The sequence below is a fragment of the Chamaea fasciata genome, unplaced genomic scaffold (assembly GCF_029207755.1).
Source record: "Chamaea fasciata isolate MVZ Bird 193981 ecotype frontalis unplaced genomic scaffold, bChaFas1.0.hap1 SCAF_1, whole genome shotgun sequence".
Taxonomy (NCBI): Eukaryota; Metazoa; Chordata; class Aves; order Passeriformes; family Sylviidae; genus Chamaea; species Chamaea fasciata.
The window spans coordinates 132,859,149-132,876,642 of record NW_027094086.1 but is presented as its reverse complement, the minus strand read 5'-3'; the positions used below and the strand labels follow the sequence as shown (position 1 = coordinate 132,876,642).

Genomic DNA, 17,494 nt, shown 5'->3' with positions numbered 1-17,494 from the left:
GATTTTTCATAGATATTCTCACTATCATGAGAATAAACATGAAGCTGAAGATTTTCCTTCTCTGCCGGAAAGTTTCAAGCCATTAGAAAGTTACTTTTGTGTCTTACTGGTTAGTCTGGAACATAATACTATTTCTGGTACATCACGGAAACGTTGCTCTAATTTCCCAATAAGTATTAGAAGTCTGCCTGAGGTGATTCTTTCTTGAGTCAAACTCCTGACAGAACAACTTAAGCACATTTTTGACCAAGCAGTACAAAACTTAATTCACTGAATTATTTGACTGGTTCTTTCAAGCACAGATACAATCAGTAACATTTATGGTTTGGGTAAGAATATTTGAAAAGCAGCTTTGTGGGAACACATTGCAGATTTTTCATATATAATGTCTTTCAATAATTTCCCTATCATGTTTTCCTTGCTTACAACTACAAAGGTTAGAAATGCAAACCCATAGTCCTAATTCTTCTGCTACATTTTATTCTGGCCACTGCCTATGTACTTATTTCGGGGGATACGGGATTATTTTAGTTGAACACAAGATTTCCATTTAATCCACAAATTAGTTTAAAGCAGAACTAATTTTAATCAGAAGGAAGGAGATTTCTGTTTTGAAAGGACTGAGTAGCAGCATGCTCGGTGAAGGCAGACTAATTTTTTCCAGTATAAGCTGCCAGTTTCAGTTGCTGGCAAAGTTCTGAATTTAAACTATTACAGCTAAATTTGTATTTAGTCTTAGACAGGTTCTTTTGGAAATGACGCACAAAAGGTACTGGAAAAAATCCTGTGTGTTTACTAAATTTTTCTACAAAGATCCTGCTCATGAAACTAGTTTAAAAAATCCCCAAACTGATGGAAATGGGGCTAGGCATTAACTAGTGTTCATCAATACTTCAGCATCAACAAATGCAGGAGCCTACAGGATCAGCAATCTAAATGTTTGAACTGGAAATTCCATGTGTGAGCATATATCTCCAAGGACAAGTGGCATTGGTGTGGGAGGGAGACAGGGTCGGGAGCTGCCTGTCCAGCCTGGTATGTTAATGTGATGCATTCAGGCCCAAAGGAATGGACCAAAGAATTGTTTCTGTTTTGGTGGAAAAAAAATATTATTTTTAGCAACTGTAAATGTATTGATTCAAAATAAAAGGAAGGAAAAAAAAATCCCAGGCTTTCTGCTTCCATAGCTTGTTATATCTCATGAACAGAAATGTTGAGTGCAGGAAAGTGGTTCAACACCTGTGTATATTCAACACTGTTTTGATGCACATTGTTTCAAAATATAGTTCAGACACAATGATGCCAGTTTTCAACCTATAAATTCGTCTTCCACCTCTATCTTCAAGCTAAGTAGCTGCTGTTACTTATGGTGGCAAGATTCCAATCAATATTTGCAGGAAAGCATCATGAAGTGAGGGTCAGATTTCTGAGTGTACCCACAAATCATTGTGCCACGATGGCTACAGGACTTGTCTGTCTGGAATTGTTCTAAACTGTCCCCTGGAGTGACTGGTTTTAGCACCTGAATGTCACCTTTGTGTGTTGCAGCTTACTTTTACAGCATTCCACACTGAAAGTCATTCACTTTGTAAGTGGGATTCTGTTACTATCCTGAATGGTGGATCTCCAGGGTCTCCTGTCATAGGAAAGTATTGTGGAAACACCTCACCTGGGACTATTCGGTCTGGTTCCAACAAGCTAGTCATCATCTTTAATTCTGATCACTCAGTTCAAGGAGGTGGCTTTTATGCAACATGGACAGCAGAATCTTTAGGTAAGTTTGAATTAAAGAACAAAAGAAAGGCATGCCATCGTCTTCAGGATCCTTGAAAGAAGACAGTAGTAAAAAAATGAAGTATTAATCCAGTGCTTTGTGATTTTACACAATGAATTCAAATTTGGATTGATTTTGCACTTTTAAAACCTCCTACTGGCAGTTTCTTGATGGCTGTAAATTGATACCATCAGCATTACCCTCCCAGCAGTTGTATCTATTGTCAAGGACTATGAGATATTTCACTTCATGAATAACTATTGTTTCACTGTTTGATTTGGTTTAAACACTTCAAACTAGAACAAAGTGAGTTCCAAAACAGAGAGGCAGACAGAACATCTCAAAGAGCACATGTGACAACAGCCTAGAACTCTTGCACTGTGATGGAGTTGTTGGTACACTTTTGAAGGTGGTATACATGTAGGATTGAATAGTGCATTTCTCAAAGCTGCCTTCCTTCTTATGAAATTATCATCAATCTGTAGCTCACCATTTGTGCAGTGTAATTCAGGAAGTCATTAAAAGACTAAAGGTAAATGTAAATGTGGTAGATGGTGGCAGGGCAGAAATTACTGTGCCTTTTTGTTTTAGTACAGAGCTGGCATATGCTTTCTAGTGTCACTTCCAGCTGCAAACCTTCTGGCTGATCCTCAGCATCTTTCTGTCCACTGATGATGTAGCTGTATTCACACAGTTAGTTGATGGAGTGTCTTCTTAAACATATCAATAGTCTGTGCTTGCATGAATATACACTGTCATTTTAGCAAGTTTTGGACATTGTTCCCTATTGTCCATGAGATTCCATGTGCAATGAAGCCCACTCTTCAATGCTTTAGGGGACATTAGCCTACACGTGCCATGTGCATAGGCAGTATTCTCTGTGGAAGTTTTCATTTCTGTATATACCTAGTATACTTTCTTCAGCTTTCTTCTCATTTGTTCACTGAGAATCTCCAGGTCTGCATTCTGTATGTGTGACCAAAACTTGGCTTCACACCCTCCTAAACACAATTGCCATTTCTAACAGAGAAGAATGAAAAGTAACATCTTCCTTTTAAAGCTATTACATATTTTTTAAATTAAGAGGAAAAAAGTAGCATGTTACAAACCTTTTTTTCTCTATTCATCCTTTGACTGCACTGTATCTGAAATAATAAGGGCTTGCTAGTACTGTACGCATAGCCCTAATAAATTATTCTTGGCGTGGTATTTGCAATATGTTTCAAATTAACTAAACTTATTCTGTGTAAAATCATGAGCTGCCACAGAGCCGTGATCAGCTATTCCCCTTTATAAATGAATCTGTTAGCAATTTTGAAAGGCATGTTTTTCAGCCCATCCCATAGTTCCACTGAAATCCGCAGAGCTGCCTAGGCCAGGGAAGTCAGCATTTTGCCCTGGGTAAACGGATGTAGCTTGAATAGATTCACATGTGGAACTACAATATTTGCATGTTGCAGAGTGAGAAGAAAAAAAGGATATATCAGTAAACTTTTTTTTTTCCCCCTAGAGTGCTTTTCTGAATGGCTGTCTGTCACAATGTGCATGCTGTGGGGTGTGGGGAGGAACCAGCACAGTCTCAGATGTATTCCTGACCCCTGCACTCTTTCAAAGCAATATTCACTTCAAATTGCCAGGATTATATAGATGGACCTTGCAAATGGCTATGAAGTGGCAAGAATGAGCTTGTGAAGAAAATAAAGTGAAGTACAGAGACACCTCTTGAGTGTGACTACCTCCCCGCTGCAGGGGTGGGAGAACGAAAATCAAGAGGGGTGAATTAAGCTTCAATGAGTATTAAGGCTTTCCTCTCTCACTTTTGCAGCCACAGAAGCAAACAACCATTCAAAGCTGAACACCACTCAAACATATTTGAACATTTCTCCCATCTGTTACTATTTTTTTCCAGGCTGTGGTGGAATCATTCATTCAGATAATGGTACAATCAAGTCCCCTCATTGGCCTCAAAACTTTCCCATGAACAGCAGATGCACATGGACCATCATTACGCATGAAAGCAAACACTTGGAGATGAACTTCCACAGTAACTTCCAGATTCCAGATAGCAATGGAAGCTGCCAGACCAGTTATGTGAAGGTAAAATAATTGTTGAAGTTAGATCAGCAGAGCTTTAAGTGTGCTTTATGAACTTAAGCAGTACTTTAAGAAGGCATGATTTCAGAATCCTGTTTTGCATTTGTTATGGTTTGGACTGTCAAGGCACAAAATTTGGGAAAAGTAAACTAAAGCCCTTGTATCATACAGTTCTGTTTTCTGCATACTTTGTGAACTGGCCTGTATAAAATTTTAATTTTCGTTGGTTCTTGAGGTTCCACCTCCAGCAAGGTCTCATCAGCCTACATGCATTCCCAAAAATGAAAAAGGCATATATTATTTCAGAACCAGAAAATAATGAGAAAATAAAGCATAAAAAAAAGTTCTTTTCAATTACTCCAGTGAAGAAAAAAAACATGAATTTTACACAATAATTCTACAAAACTTCTTTATAAGTATATAGACTGTCCAGGTCTTTTTTTTTTTTTTTTTTTTTTCAGAAAGGAAGATAACAATCTGATCTTTCATATGTTGTCAAGAGCCATTGTTTTCAAACCAATAGACCAGAGTGGACATGTCTTGAATTTTTCAGTGTCATTTTTTTCTCAGGCATTTGGCATATGTTCAGTGGTTTTTTGCTCATTTTCTCCCCAGCAATACAACTCCCACTTGAAGTAAAGGGCAAACATAATTTTATAGCATGTAGGAAGACTTGAGCAGCTGTACATCTGATCTATACCAACCAACTTACAAATCAGTTGTACTCATTTTTTAAGGCTGTGAAAAAAACCCCACAGCTATTAGATTTGTCTTTTCTTAACCTGCTCTAGGAATTAATTGATGCAATGTTACATTTCACTAATATGAAAATCTTAATGCCACTCAGTAAAAGTGTTTAATTTTAAATTCCTAAACTGCTCTGAATGACATAAGCAAAACTATGTCAATTGGAGATTTTCTCCATGAAGATCTGAGATTTTTGATGTCCACTTCCTTTTCCAAATGTCTAATTTGAAATGTACGAAGGTGTCTGAAAAGCTGTAGAACGATGTAAGTTTATTCCATTTATTCCAAACTGAGCCAAGAGAGTAATCCAAAATCAATAGTGACTTTGCAAAACCTTGGCCAGGCTTTGGACTGTATAAATTAATCCTTTGAGCATCCATTGCCTCAAACACCTGGTCACATGAATGAGGTGATTCATATGCTTACACTTACAGACTAACCCTTGGCTAACCCTTTCTTTTCTAGGATGGTTGCTTGAAGAAATCAGTTTCATGTGGTTGTACTAGTTCAACTCAATTTCCTTCAAACACATTATTTTAAAAATCAGACATGATATATTTTTGGTATAAACTACAGTAAAAAACTGTTCAAACACACTAACAAAAAGAATTTTATTATTAGAGTAAATAATTCATTATTTAAACAGACATTTTAAATCCTGTCAACCAACACCCCAATTAAGAAAAATATTTAAATGGTTAGAAACATGAAACATTTATACCTATGTTTCATTTTACACGTGTCTTGAAATTCAGCATTTAAACTGTGAGCCTCAAGCACATATTTAAGTAATTACTTGAGTAAGATTTCATTTAAGTACCTACCTAAAACTGCATGTGCTTTTTAGGATGCATGGTTTGATTGAGCTTCAACTGGCTATTGGTACAGTTGAAGTAATACTTTAAAACATCATGATTTTTTTCTTTATTATATATTTTTATTTTATTATTTTAGTAACTGTTTACTTGATTTGATACTTGTCATTGAAAAATTGAATGCAAAAATAAAAAAAAATATTAGCAACACTAGGTATTATCTGATGCATATATATATTACCCTAGTATGAGAGCTTTGATTTTTATTTACTGAATAACATGAGGATTGCATGTAATAATTCCTTGTATACACAGATATGCATATTCATAGGTTGTATGGAGTTAATTAAGCAGAGACAAAATGGAAGCAGGTAATGATACGCATAAAATGTTTTTTTCTTGTCCCCTGGACCTGATGTATGTTTGCTCTGTTACCAGCAAGGGTTCAAGCAAATGACCTCCAGATGCCCTTCAGAGGTCCCTGGCAACCTAAGTTATTCACCATGACTCACTCCTTGCAGGGATGTTTTTGTCTCCACTGACTGTAATAACTAGCTCCAATTTAGAACTCTTAGATTCACTGTGAGATGAATCCTACCCTAAGTCTATGGAAAGAAAAATTGTACATGTAATTCCTGTTTGGTTCCCACAAGCTACTTAGACTTTGAAAGTACTAAACCATTTCTAATCTGGCCTTGCCAGGTGTGGAGAGGAAATAATGAAGAGGCAGCAGCTTTGTTAGCAACAGGATGTGGAAGTTCAGCACCTGATCCTGTTGTTGCTCCAAACAATGTGATAACTACAGTATTTCAGTCTCAGGATGCTCCTGCACCAGGTTTCTCCGCATCTTTCACAAGCAGTAAGTAATAGTAAAGCCAGATGGTTGCTTAATTGGTCCATTTGGGATTAGTTTGACCTGTGTGTAGCAATTCAGACCCCTGTCCAACAAGGCATTGAAGCCTCTGCCCAGATTTGTAAACCAAGAGTTTCCATGCTGAATGCAATGAACTCCAGTGCTGGACTTGCCCAAGATGCAGCTCTGATTTTGTAGTTATTCTCAGCCACCTTTGCCTTTTCAGTGCGCTGAAAAGAATGAACAAAATAAATTTTAAAAGAATGAATAAATTTTAAAAATTCATAGTTAAACTACATGAAAGCTAAAGCTTTAATTTTCTTAAGACACTTCTTTAACCATGGCATGTGCTTTGTGATGATCAAACCCACCAGAAACAGAAGAGGTACTGCTCAGCTCCTGTTGGTTGCTGGGTGTTTTTTGTGGGATGCTGCCAAAGGAAACTATTTGCCCTTCATGGCATTCAGATTAAAACAGCAAGAAATGAAGTGCTTTGAGGGAAACACCACTGAAACATATAGAATTCTGAATTGAAACCACTTTGTTTATATAATATTTGCACTGACTTTGTCAGTAACATCTAACAATCTTTTAGTGGAGACAGTCACAGGCTTCATATGCCTTTCCTAATCTTCTACCAGCATTTCACTGTGCACTGCATTCTTTTAAGCTTTTATCTTACAAAAGAGAAACAAAGGCCATGCAAAGTCATTAGGATCCGAAGGAGCTCTGTGAAAATGAACTGTTCTGTGTGCCTGAAAACTTCTGGGTGGTAAACCTTTCCTGCCTCTGCATATAGCAAAGCAATCCAGAGGTGGCCTTACAGCAGACTGCATTCTCTTGGATGTCAGCCGTGAAACAAGAATGGCATCACTTACACTAATGTGGGCATTTTCAAATAAGGCTGAACTGCTCCTGTGCCCCAGTAACCCTCCCTCCAATTCAGACTTATTTGTACGTACTAAGGGATTTTGAAATGTGCAGGCTCCACACCCACAAGAACAGCAGTGCTGTGTCCTTCTGGTCAGGGGCTGTGGGCCTATGGCCTGGTCTTATCCAAGAGTGTGACACTCTAGGTGGGAAGGCCCCACGCTTCCCAAAAACCCTGCTCTGGGTATGTGTAAGACCTGCTTTTGCCATTTGTTTTTTTGCCAAAAACAACCCGGGGAGAGTATCATATACCATTTTGCCATATGGTATATGATGCTCTCCCCGGGTTGTTTTTGTTTTTTTTTTTTTTGCCAGGAGAGATGAGGTCCTTGTGCACATTATTGAGTTTCTTATTGTAAACACAGAATAATATTATCATCTGGATTAGAGCTGTGCTGTATTTATTTGTTTGCAGGATGCGGAGTAAATTTCACCAGGCCTGAAGGTCGTATTGTTTCTCCAAACTACCCTAATCAATATGATAACAACCTGAACTGCAATTATATTATAGATCAGGGACCACAGTCACTGGTGATCCTAGAATTTGAGACTTTTCACTTGGAAGGTAACTGGTTCTTCATAATTTCAGTATGTATTATGAAATGCAGTGTCTTACTTGAAAACACACAAGTCTTCTATCATTGAAAATGACTGATGGTGCAATTTGATGGCCCATTCTGAAAATCTTTTACAGATGAACATTTATAGTTTTCAGGGTTAGGTTTTGAGTCACTGAAGTCTTCCAGAAGAATGAAGAGAGATTTCACCTGTTGAATGTTTTGCAGCAATAATTTTGGGAATTTGCCAGTTCCTTGGAATATAAAAGTGACTGTGGCTAATCTGGGTCTTTGTTCCCGCCTGCCTTTTTGTTTGTTTGTCTGTTTGCCATTGAGTCTTACGATCTTTTTTATCTTAGGCCAGCTGTTTTGCTTTTCACTGCATCTGTTCCTTAACTGATAAAATAGATATAAAAATACTCGGATGTTTTACAAGGATGTAAGAACACAAAAATATGAAATTAGGTGAAAGACTACAGCAGTGGGAAATGCATAAAAGTGATTACCCTGTATATTCCAGTAACTGAAGTCCCTCCTGCGATTATCAAATTTGGCAGCGTTTAGCCAAGAAATAACAAGTATAGTATCCTGACCACATTGGTGTGAATGGTAAAGCTTTCTCAACCTTGGTAAGATCATATTTTTTTGTGTGGACGTGCCATGATAACACAGAGGAATCAGTATGTCTAAACTACTTGAGTGGCATCATGTAGTTTGAGGCCATCTTAATCTGGCAGTCACCAGACAAAGAGATATTGAGTAATTTTGTACTAAGGTGGGTTGCATGATTCGAATTTTTCTTCAGACCCAACAATAAAGCCATAAAACAGTATTATTATCTTTTCTTTTTAAGTTTCCAGACTGTCTTGAATTCAAAAGTATTCTGATTCAGACTTAATTTAGGTCTGAGATAAAAATTTGCTTTGACTACGATTTTAGCTGAAATACTATTTTCATCCCCTAATACAAACCACTGCTTTAAGAATTTTTAAAAATAAAATGTAAACCATAGAAATAATGTCATTTCTTCACACAGAAGAAACTGTTATTCAGCAAACACACTAAACATTAGGCTGAATCAGATGGTGCCAATTATGACAACTCTTTGAGTACATTTACTACTCTGCATTCTGTCTGTACATTGAGTTTATTTATAAATGGATCCAAGCTTTTATTATCAAGAGGGTCAAAACAGAGAGGTAAGTGATACAGACATAGTAATAAACACAGATCTAAATAAATACTAAAAATACTCTGTTTCTTGCAGGGCAACTTTGTTCCTTTATTTTTATAGGCTTCCTTAGGCTACACCAATCTAAAGTCCTTAGTCACATGAAGGAACTGTGGATATGAGCTAATGGACATCTGGTTAGCAAAGAGGACGTAGGACACTCTCTAGTAGTTGGTTACTAATATTTTTCACAAAATCTTAAAATAAAACCCTGCAGTAGAGAAAGATTGCCTGTAAAGAAGATTGAAGAAGATTGAAACCACCATCTTGAAAACTATCATTGCAGAAATATAAACTTACTCAGCAGTCATACTGAACATATTTAGCATATGTGCCTAAGGGTTTCCAGTGTAAACTCCATTAGTTCTTTTGCAAAGGCAGGACAATGTTTGGCAGCATCTGTTAAAATTATTTCCAGCTATTCCATATGCAAGGAAGCATTGCACCTGCTTAGATTGTTGCTGAGTGAGGCCTTTAAAATTTTAACTGTGCTATTACAGATGTTCTAGATTGGGTTGTAAAGTTTAGCTGCATGTCTAATTAATATTTAAAATAATTTATTAACTATTTGACTTCTCAAAAGAAATCTGACTTTTTCCCCATAGTTGTTAGGTAAAGAAATGAAATATTTAAAATAATGCCTGTGAAGCATGCATATCTCATCAACTTGAACAAGTTGAGATATCTTCTCCAGAAAATTAGAAGGCAGAAGTTAATAGTCTATAGTGCAGTGACACATTGCTACAAAATGGAATTACTTAATGGGTTAGCCACAGATCTCTGCTCTATAGTAGTTATGTTTCCAGTTATGATGGGATGCCTCTTCTGATTGTAAAGAATGACTGAGGCTGGTAACCCACAGCACTGATTTTGTCAGTATCTGGAACCAACCAAACACGGCATGCATGTACTAAGTATGAAATATATATTAAGCACTAAATATAGCAACAAACAGAACTCAGGGAAACTGCATTTGTTGATTTTGTGATTGAAATTTAATCTAAACAGTCTGCTTCTTTGTAGGTAGAACAATTTTTATCTCACTTTGAGCCCCTGAAAATATACATATAATTTAGATATTCACCTAGATTTATCTCCTAGTGGTGGAGAAGGTCTTTAAACTCAGAACCAAATGTGTAGTGCAGGTGAAGTGAATTACTTTCTGGAAGCCTCTCTCACTCTCTTTACCTACTGACTATTGCAGGAAGCCATAAACAATAGCTTACACAAGATACTTGAGATCTGGGCAGGAAAGCATAGGCAAGATTAACCCCCTGAATGGAGTTTGGCCTAGCTTCTGTGATTTCCTTGCAGTGTTCAGGATGTTTATTCCTGTGCCAAATTGAATATGGTCATAGAACCCCTCTTTTGATTTGCCAGTTTCAGGAAGTTGCATAAGCTGCCACTTGCCCTTGTACTACCACTTGCATTGTTGTGCTTGGTTATTTTATAAAGAACCAAACAAATAGAGGTGAGTTTGTTATTCCAGCCCAACTTCTGCAGTAATAAATATCTTCCATCTGCCCTCCCTCCTTGGGTCAAAAGTCTACAAAAATCACACAGAATTAGTAAAAACCACTTAATTGTCTTTCTTGTTGGACTTACTATCTAAGAAATAATTAATCCCATTTAATTTCTTGTCCATTAGATTTATTCAGATGAACATCCTGACAAATTCTCATCTAGGACAGCTACAGTAATGTATTATTAAGTGGCTGTAATACTCCTCAGGTATGAGTATAACACATAATAAAGTAAGTCCCAAGTAATGGGAAAATAGGGAAAATAAATGTAAGCTTCCTGCAGTATCCGCTTTAAGAATTTTGTCGTATTTATACTCTGTCCATACGAGACAACTGCTTTGTGTTTATACCATGTTGATCTGAAAAATGTTTTAATAACTTGTTTATTTCACCTTTTAAAAAAAGCATGTCTGCAATTTTGCAATCTGGGATAGGGTCACAGCTTTGTTTTGGAGTCTGCTCTATCTGCTTTCTCAACTGTTACTAGGCAATTCAGAAAACAGACAAGTTTAGCAATAGATTATTTTGAAATAGAATATATATGAGGAAGAATTTTATTTCCTTGCTTTCAAAGCAATATCTTGTGCTACAGAGCTGGTTGATATATTGCACAGTGATATATTTCTAGGTAATACTTCTACTTTAGTAATTTCTAATTGTATTGCCATTTATATCAGAAGCTGCTGTTGTGACAAAAAAGCCTCATTATTTTTAGTTTTAAAGCCTTTAAACAAAAAGACACGTTCTGCCTCAATACTAAATGAAACAAAATCTATGGCTAAAGACAGAGGGATAGAAAGAAGACATCGATATTGCACATTGATATTAGTGATCAGATAGTCAGGGGCCCAGATTTGGTCAAGGTTTTTGTGCCGGCGTCATATCAAACAAATGATTTTATGGACAATAATGAGACTGGACAGAAATTTCTGCAAAGTGGAAAGGAAACAACCCAAGGAATATTTCAAAATGTAATGTAAGGAGAGCTGAAGCTCTCATCATGTGAACTTTGGAAACAAGGGTCAATGTATCAATGCTGAATGGTGCCAAGGGATGATAAATAGAGCGCAGATAGATAACAAAAGGCCTTGAAAGCAAATGCATGCAGCAATTCAAAGAAATAGGGATATGTTCATAATGTCAGGCCAAATAAATGATCTCTCCAGAAGTATTTGCAAGAAATATTGTCAAGACTAGAAGGATGAATGGTAGAGTGGAAGGATAGGAAACAGTTTATCTTAAAGATAGTAACTGGGCACTTACGGGGTCATCAACAGAGAGAGAGGCAGTTGCATCTGTTCTTGCAAATGAGATTATACAGAGCTAACGTGGAGATAAGGAGCGCAAGACAGAAGATATCTCATTGAATCCTCATGGATGAATCAGAACAGAGGATACAGTAGTTCCAGAAGGATGAGCAAAAGCTCTTAGTAGACAAGGTTTTATGAAGAAAAGCAGTGCTGGCTATGTGGAAAGTGCCTGTCAGCTCAAAGAGGATGTTGGTCTGACATCTGGCTAAGAGCAGATCTCTGGAGACTCATGAAAGCTATTTCATTGTAGTGTAAGGGACAGGAATTGGTCTAGAAAATATCTAAGATTATATGATCAGGGGAAATAAACCACAGAGAAGAACTGCGGATGGTGTGCTGAGTATGTTTAGATGCTGAAAGTATGAGATGAGGAGAATCCGAATCTGGGGAATATTTATAGAAAAATGCATTTAGATTGGTGAGAAATTAAGAAAAGTGTAAACAAGAGAATGAGTTACTGGATAGAGATCAAAAAATAATTAATCTTACCAGGATTTATGAGTCACAAATCATATTGGCCCAATATTGGCATTGGAAAAAAAAGATGGTTGACAAAGGATTGTGAGTAAAACTTTTCAGTTCCTCCAGAAACCTGACAGTGAATGAGAAGTTTAAAACTGTGAAAAAAAAATAGAATGCTGAACTCCCCATTTCTGTGTTTTCTTATTTTCCACTCAGCCTAATATCTGCACTGATTTTCCCCCCAAAAGAGATTGCTTTAGAAAATTACTGCAAGATCAAATTTCCTTTTGACTTTTTCTTGAGCCAAGCTGAAGAGCATGAGTTTAGGTACTCCAAAGTTTGAGGAAAATCAGGAAGAAATGTCAGCTCTGAAACTTGATAGTGTATGGACTACTTTTTGATTTTTCAAAAATCTTACTCTTAATGGTTTAAAATTCCCTGCACTGAGTGCTGAATTCTGTATTAGTGGAAAGAAATTCCAGGTAGGTAGTTGCCTGTAACAAAGAGTGCATTGCTTTTATCTGCAGAGGACATCCATGCTTTTGTTGGGTCTTCTTATCTCTACATAGATGGTGTTCACTCAACTGTGAACTTCGACAAATTCAAGGGGCCTTTTCCAGATCATGGGATGTGTTGAATGAGACAAATCTGATGTCTTACATACAAGGTCTCTTGCCTTTTTCTGCCACAGTTTTGCTGCATGTTAAAAATTCACATTTGCTTCCTCAGCAAGCAAATTAAATCCCGAGATCCCTGCAATGGAAAGTAATAAAAAATTTAATTCTCCCCTGGACTAGGTCTATATAATTGTTGCTCAGTAAATCACATGTAAAATATGCTGCTAACACTTCTGCACTCTTATGTCCATGCAGCCCCAGCTCTCCTGAGCAGAATTTGTCTTTATGATGGAGTGAGCATCTTCAGTGGGAAGAGCACAGCCTCACATTCTCTCATCACTCTCTGTGGCAATCAGCTCCCTGCCCCAATCAGTGTCTTTGGACCAATGCTGCTCAACTTTTACACTGACTCCCACATTGTAGGCTTTGGATTCCAGGCGAGATACAGAGCAATTGGTGAGTATACACTGTTCTGTATTTCAGATAGTAGAAATATTCTGGATAATGGTTCCATGTAGGAAAGCTGTACCTCATTTTGGGAATAACTTAGATGGGTGTAGATGGTACATTTTCTGCATTTGCTCAAAAACAGTTCTCAGGACCAGGACATGGCACCCTTTGATGTGTATTAACACACTGAAGGATGTGTTACCTCATGATTCTCATTTCTAGACTTTCCATGGGACCAAGTCAGAAACTGAAATATTTTCCCTTTTCTACAGAAAAGAAATGCAGCCATTTTTGGCAGGTTCTAGTTGGTTGGTTGTTGTGTGCATTGTCTCAGGAGAAACATCACTAGTTTATTTAACTGAGTTAATTTAAAAGATTTTATCACTTACAGGAGAATGGTCTAATTCTCAGTTATACTAAAATTGTACATGATATGTGATACATGATACAATATGGGAAACAGAACGGGTAAATTTTCACAGCTATATGCCTCCATTTGATGACCCTCTTTCAGTGCCAGGAATTAATGTACATAAAACTTGGGATATAGATTTCTTTTTAATAACTATTTTCACCAAAACTCTTTTGTCATTCACAAGAGATCTCTTAAATTTTAAAGAGGAAATGTGAATTCAAAAAAGAAATTTCCAACTGAGTTTAGAATTTACATCTGCACAAATATAAATATCTCAGAAGACTGATTTTATTTGCAAAATCAATTTTAATATTTTCCAGGTTTAACTGGTAGAGACCACTTTTATGTTCAAAAGCATAATTTTCTAACTGCAAAGGAAAGTGTGAATTTAACTTTGGTATTCCCCTTAATGCATTCCTCATGTTCAGAGCCACAGCAAAAAAGCGTAAGGCTAAATTCTTTATGTGAAATGAATGGTCCCATACAGATAAGACAGAGGGACTGGCACTGAGAAATGACAATGTGCAGTTACTCATGGAAAAGACCTTCATAACTCACTCAAGTCAGTTGCTGCTATCTGACTTGTGACTTCTGACATTTGAGAAGGATAACTAGAGCTTTATTAGCTTGTTGTTGTATACAAAGCAGATTCTGCCAATTAACATTCCTCTTCCCCCTAGCTGCATTGTTTGCTGCAAAAAAATGAAAAAAGGCTCCCCCCTCCTAGTTTAGAATAATGCTGATTCTTTATCTTTCCAACTCCTATCCTTTTTCTGCCAGTTCTCCACGCTGCCAGCCTGAGTTGTCGGGGGCTCTGCATCCAGCAGCACCCTGTATGGGACTGTCTTTGTTAAGGTGGTGCAATGGCAATGTTGTCTTCGCTAAAACATGAAAAACTGTGTGGCTCTGAGCTTATCAACAGGATGCAGGGAGACTCAGGGAAACTTTTTTTCCCCCCCTAAGTTTAAGATTATAAAATGAAGGCTGAAGCTAACAATGGAGATTAGAGTTCTTGTTCCCTGAAGTGCTGAAGCTGGGAGCAAACATTAACCACATCCTGGCCTCATTTGCATCCATGATGAAAAACCCTGAGAAGCCAAGCAGCACCTTGAGTTTAGAGCTGCAGAGTTAACTTGCTTTTCAGCCAGAAAGCAAATATTCAGACCTCCAGCTCAGCCACCCCACACTGCTGGTGAGTCCCAGCACAGGGTGCAGCGGGGAACAGGATTAGTGATACCTGGAGACTCCTCTATGCATTTCTTTGCAGAACAAATGCTACAGCAATGCCCCTGCCCTGACAGGGTATCGACAGATTATGAGGCTCTGCATACATTTATTCCAGAAACGTCAGAGATGAGGGCTATGAGAGCAGTTGTGGCTAATTAGAGGCATCCATGGGGGCAGAATCTGGCTGAAGGAATGTCTTTGCCCACGGATCAGCCAGGTTTCTCTTGGCAAGCTAGAATGAGTGCAGAGCTGTTCTCACTCATGCTGCTGCATGAGGCACCCATCCCACCCTGCTGCTCCCTGGACCTACTGCAGGACACTTGAAATAAGTCTCAGTCTTTTCCTGCACAGTGCCAGTGTGACTTGGTATAGATTGGTAACAACCTGTTTCTGCAATTCTCATTAGTCTTCCACTGCAGAGCACAGCCTGACAGACATCTCACATTTAATAGTTCTAGGCATGACAATGAAGAATGCTCCAAGTTTATCAAGGGTCTTTCTTTCCTTGTGGGTAAACTCCTGAAAGAAAAATGAGAATTAGGACTGAACTAGTACTCAGACAGTAATCACTCTTTTTTCTGTTTCCTCTACAGCTTGTGGTGGCATTTTCAATGGCTCTAGTGGTGTTATCAGCAGTCCAGCCCATTCAGTTCTTGATTATCACAACAACATGAACTGCTCATACTCCATCACAGTTGGAAATGGCAAAGCAGTGGCCCTGAAGTATGTAATCCAAATTCAGTTTATCATTAAGGGAACAGGGAGGTCTCTGATTCCAGTTAAAGCTGCAATTATTGACAGCATTTTCAGTGACTCTCCTTTTTCAAAGTCAAAGCTAAACTAAACTAAGAAATGGTTACTGAAGTCAGGCTCCCTTTTATCAGCTCAGTTTTATCAGCCTCAGGCTCCCTTCCGTCTTTCTTTTTAACTTGTTATGTTAAAAAATCACAATTTTAAGTTCCTACTTTGGTTACCGACAAGACTAAGAAATTGTAAAAATGCAGCTCATGCTTTTTAGTTAAATTCTGTCAGCCTTTGAGAAGTTTATACAAGAAAAATAGTAATTCTTTTAGAAGAGTAGTAATCACTTTATAGCCAAGTAATAATACCCACCCAAAATAGTGTATTTCTGAGTGTATGCTGTCTTGCCTAAGAGAGAGATGTTATTGCCACAAAATCCTGCCACTGAGAAATTAAAAACTGGTCTGCCCTTCATATGATTGTGAATTAGGAGAGACATGTTTTGCCTGTATATAGCTTTGGCTAATGGTAGTACTTGGACCTTTCTTCAAGCACTAAAACACAAATAACACAGGAAAAGAACTGAAAATGTGATACCTAAGGCTCCAACTGTGTTTTACAGATTCAACAACTTCCAGCTTGAAATATCTCCCTCCTGCTACAAAGATTATGTGGCAGTGTATGATGGCTCAGATACTCATGCTCCTCTCCTTGGGAAATTCTGTGGCTCAGAATTGCCTCCAAATATTAAGAGCTCCAGTAACAACTTGTTCCTGGTGTTTAGCACTGACTTTTATGGAGCGGACAGGGGATGGAAAGCATCCTACAGAGAGACCTTAGGTAAGTGTATTATCAGACTCCTAATCTGCTGGTAAGCAATTTCTTTTGGTGAGGAGCAGTTGTGACCTCTCTCTCTGGGGGTGCGTGAAGCAGAAGAATGTTTCTGATTTTGTGAAATTTGAGTGAGCTAAGCTAAACACTACGCTTATGGGATCCCTGCATTCCAGTCTGGTTCTGAACTGATCCCCTTCATTCTTTGCTACTCTTTCCCTGCCTCTCTGAAGGCGTAAGTATTTCTTGGGTGACTGAAGGCTTAGCAGCACCCACAGGCCTCTATTTTGGAGGAAATACAGCAACACCTGAGAATTCTTATTCTTCTGTAGTCAAAGGCTGGTGGTGTACTGAAGATGCCTCCTTTCAATCTATGCTTAATTTCCATTTCCTTCAGTTTCCCTCACACCTTCAAAAGAATTAATGTGGTGAGGTCAGTTAAGAATGTGGTTCCACACCAGGCACCACTGTCCTGATTTCTACTGATTTGTGGGATCATTCTGGATGGCTGGCCATAACATAAATAGGATCATAGTGACAAGGCACTGGATGCCTTCTGTTTTGATGGATGCAAGAATAAAGGGCAGAACTTGATTATTACCTTAAAAAACTGTTTAAATTCAGTACTCCACTTTTAAGATCAAGGTGTAAAAGGAGATTTTTATTTTCTTATCTGAATTGTTTAGGGATGGTAAGCAACAAATAATTATTACATGCAAATTGATTTCATGTCATCTCTACTACTTTCCTGCATAATTAACTCCATGTCTTTTGTGGTCTAGAAAGAAGTAATTGTCCAGCTTGCAAAGCTGGCACTCAGACAGATCAGAATGAAAGGCCTTTGTGGCAGAACAAACATAGTCTTCTGCTGAGTCATTGAATCCCCTCCCTAGTCCCAAGCCAGTGACTTTCTCATT

General features: G+C 37.9%; 1 protein-coding gene across 1 annotated transcript in view; it reads left to right on the top strand.

Moving 5' to 3' along the window:
• Positions 1 to 17,494, top strand: part of CUBN (cubilin) — a 141,679-nt gene that overhangs the window by 108,589 nt on the left and 15,596 nt on the right. The window contains exons 53-59 of the mRNA XM_066198415.1: positions 1,549 to 1,774; positions 3,684 to 3,871; positions 6,133 to 6,289; positions 7,629 to 7,778; positions 13,169 to 13,369; positions 15,599 to 15,728; positions 16,369 to 16,586. Coding sequence (XP_066054512.1) covers positions 1,549 to 1,774; positions 3,684 to 3,871; positions 6,133 to 6,289; positions 7,629 to 7,778; positions 13,169 to 13,369; positions 15,599 to 15,728; positions 16,369 to 16,586 — 1,270 coding nt within the window. The remainder of the gene's footprint in view (positions 1 to 1,548; positions 1,775 to 3,683; positions 3,872 to 6,132; positions 6,290 to 7,628; positions 7,779 to 13,168; positions 13,370 to 15,598; positions 15,729 to 16,368; positions 16,587 to 17,494) is intronic.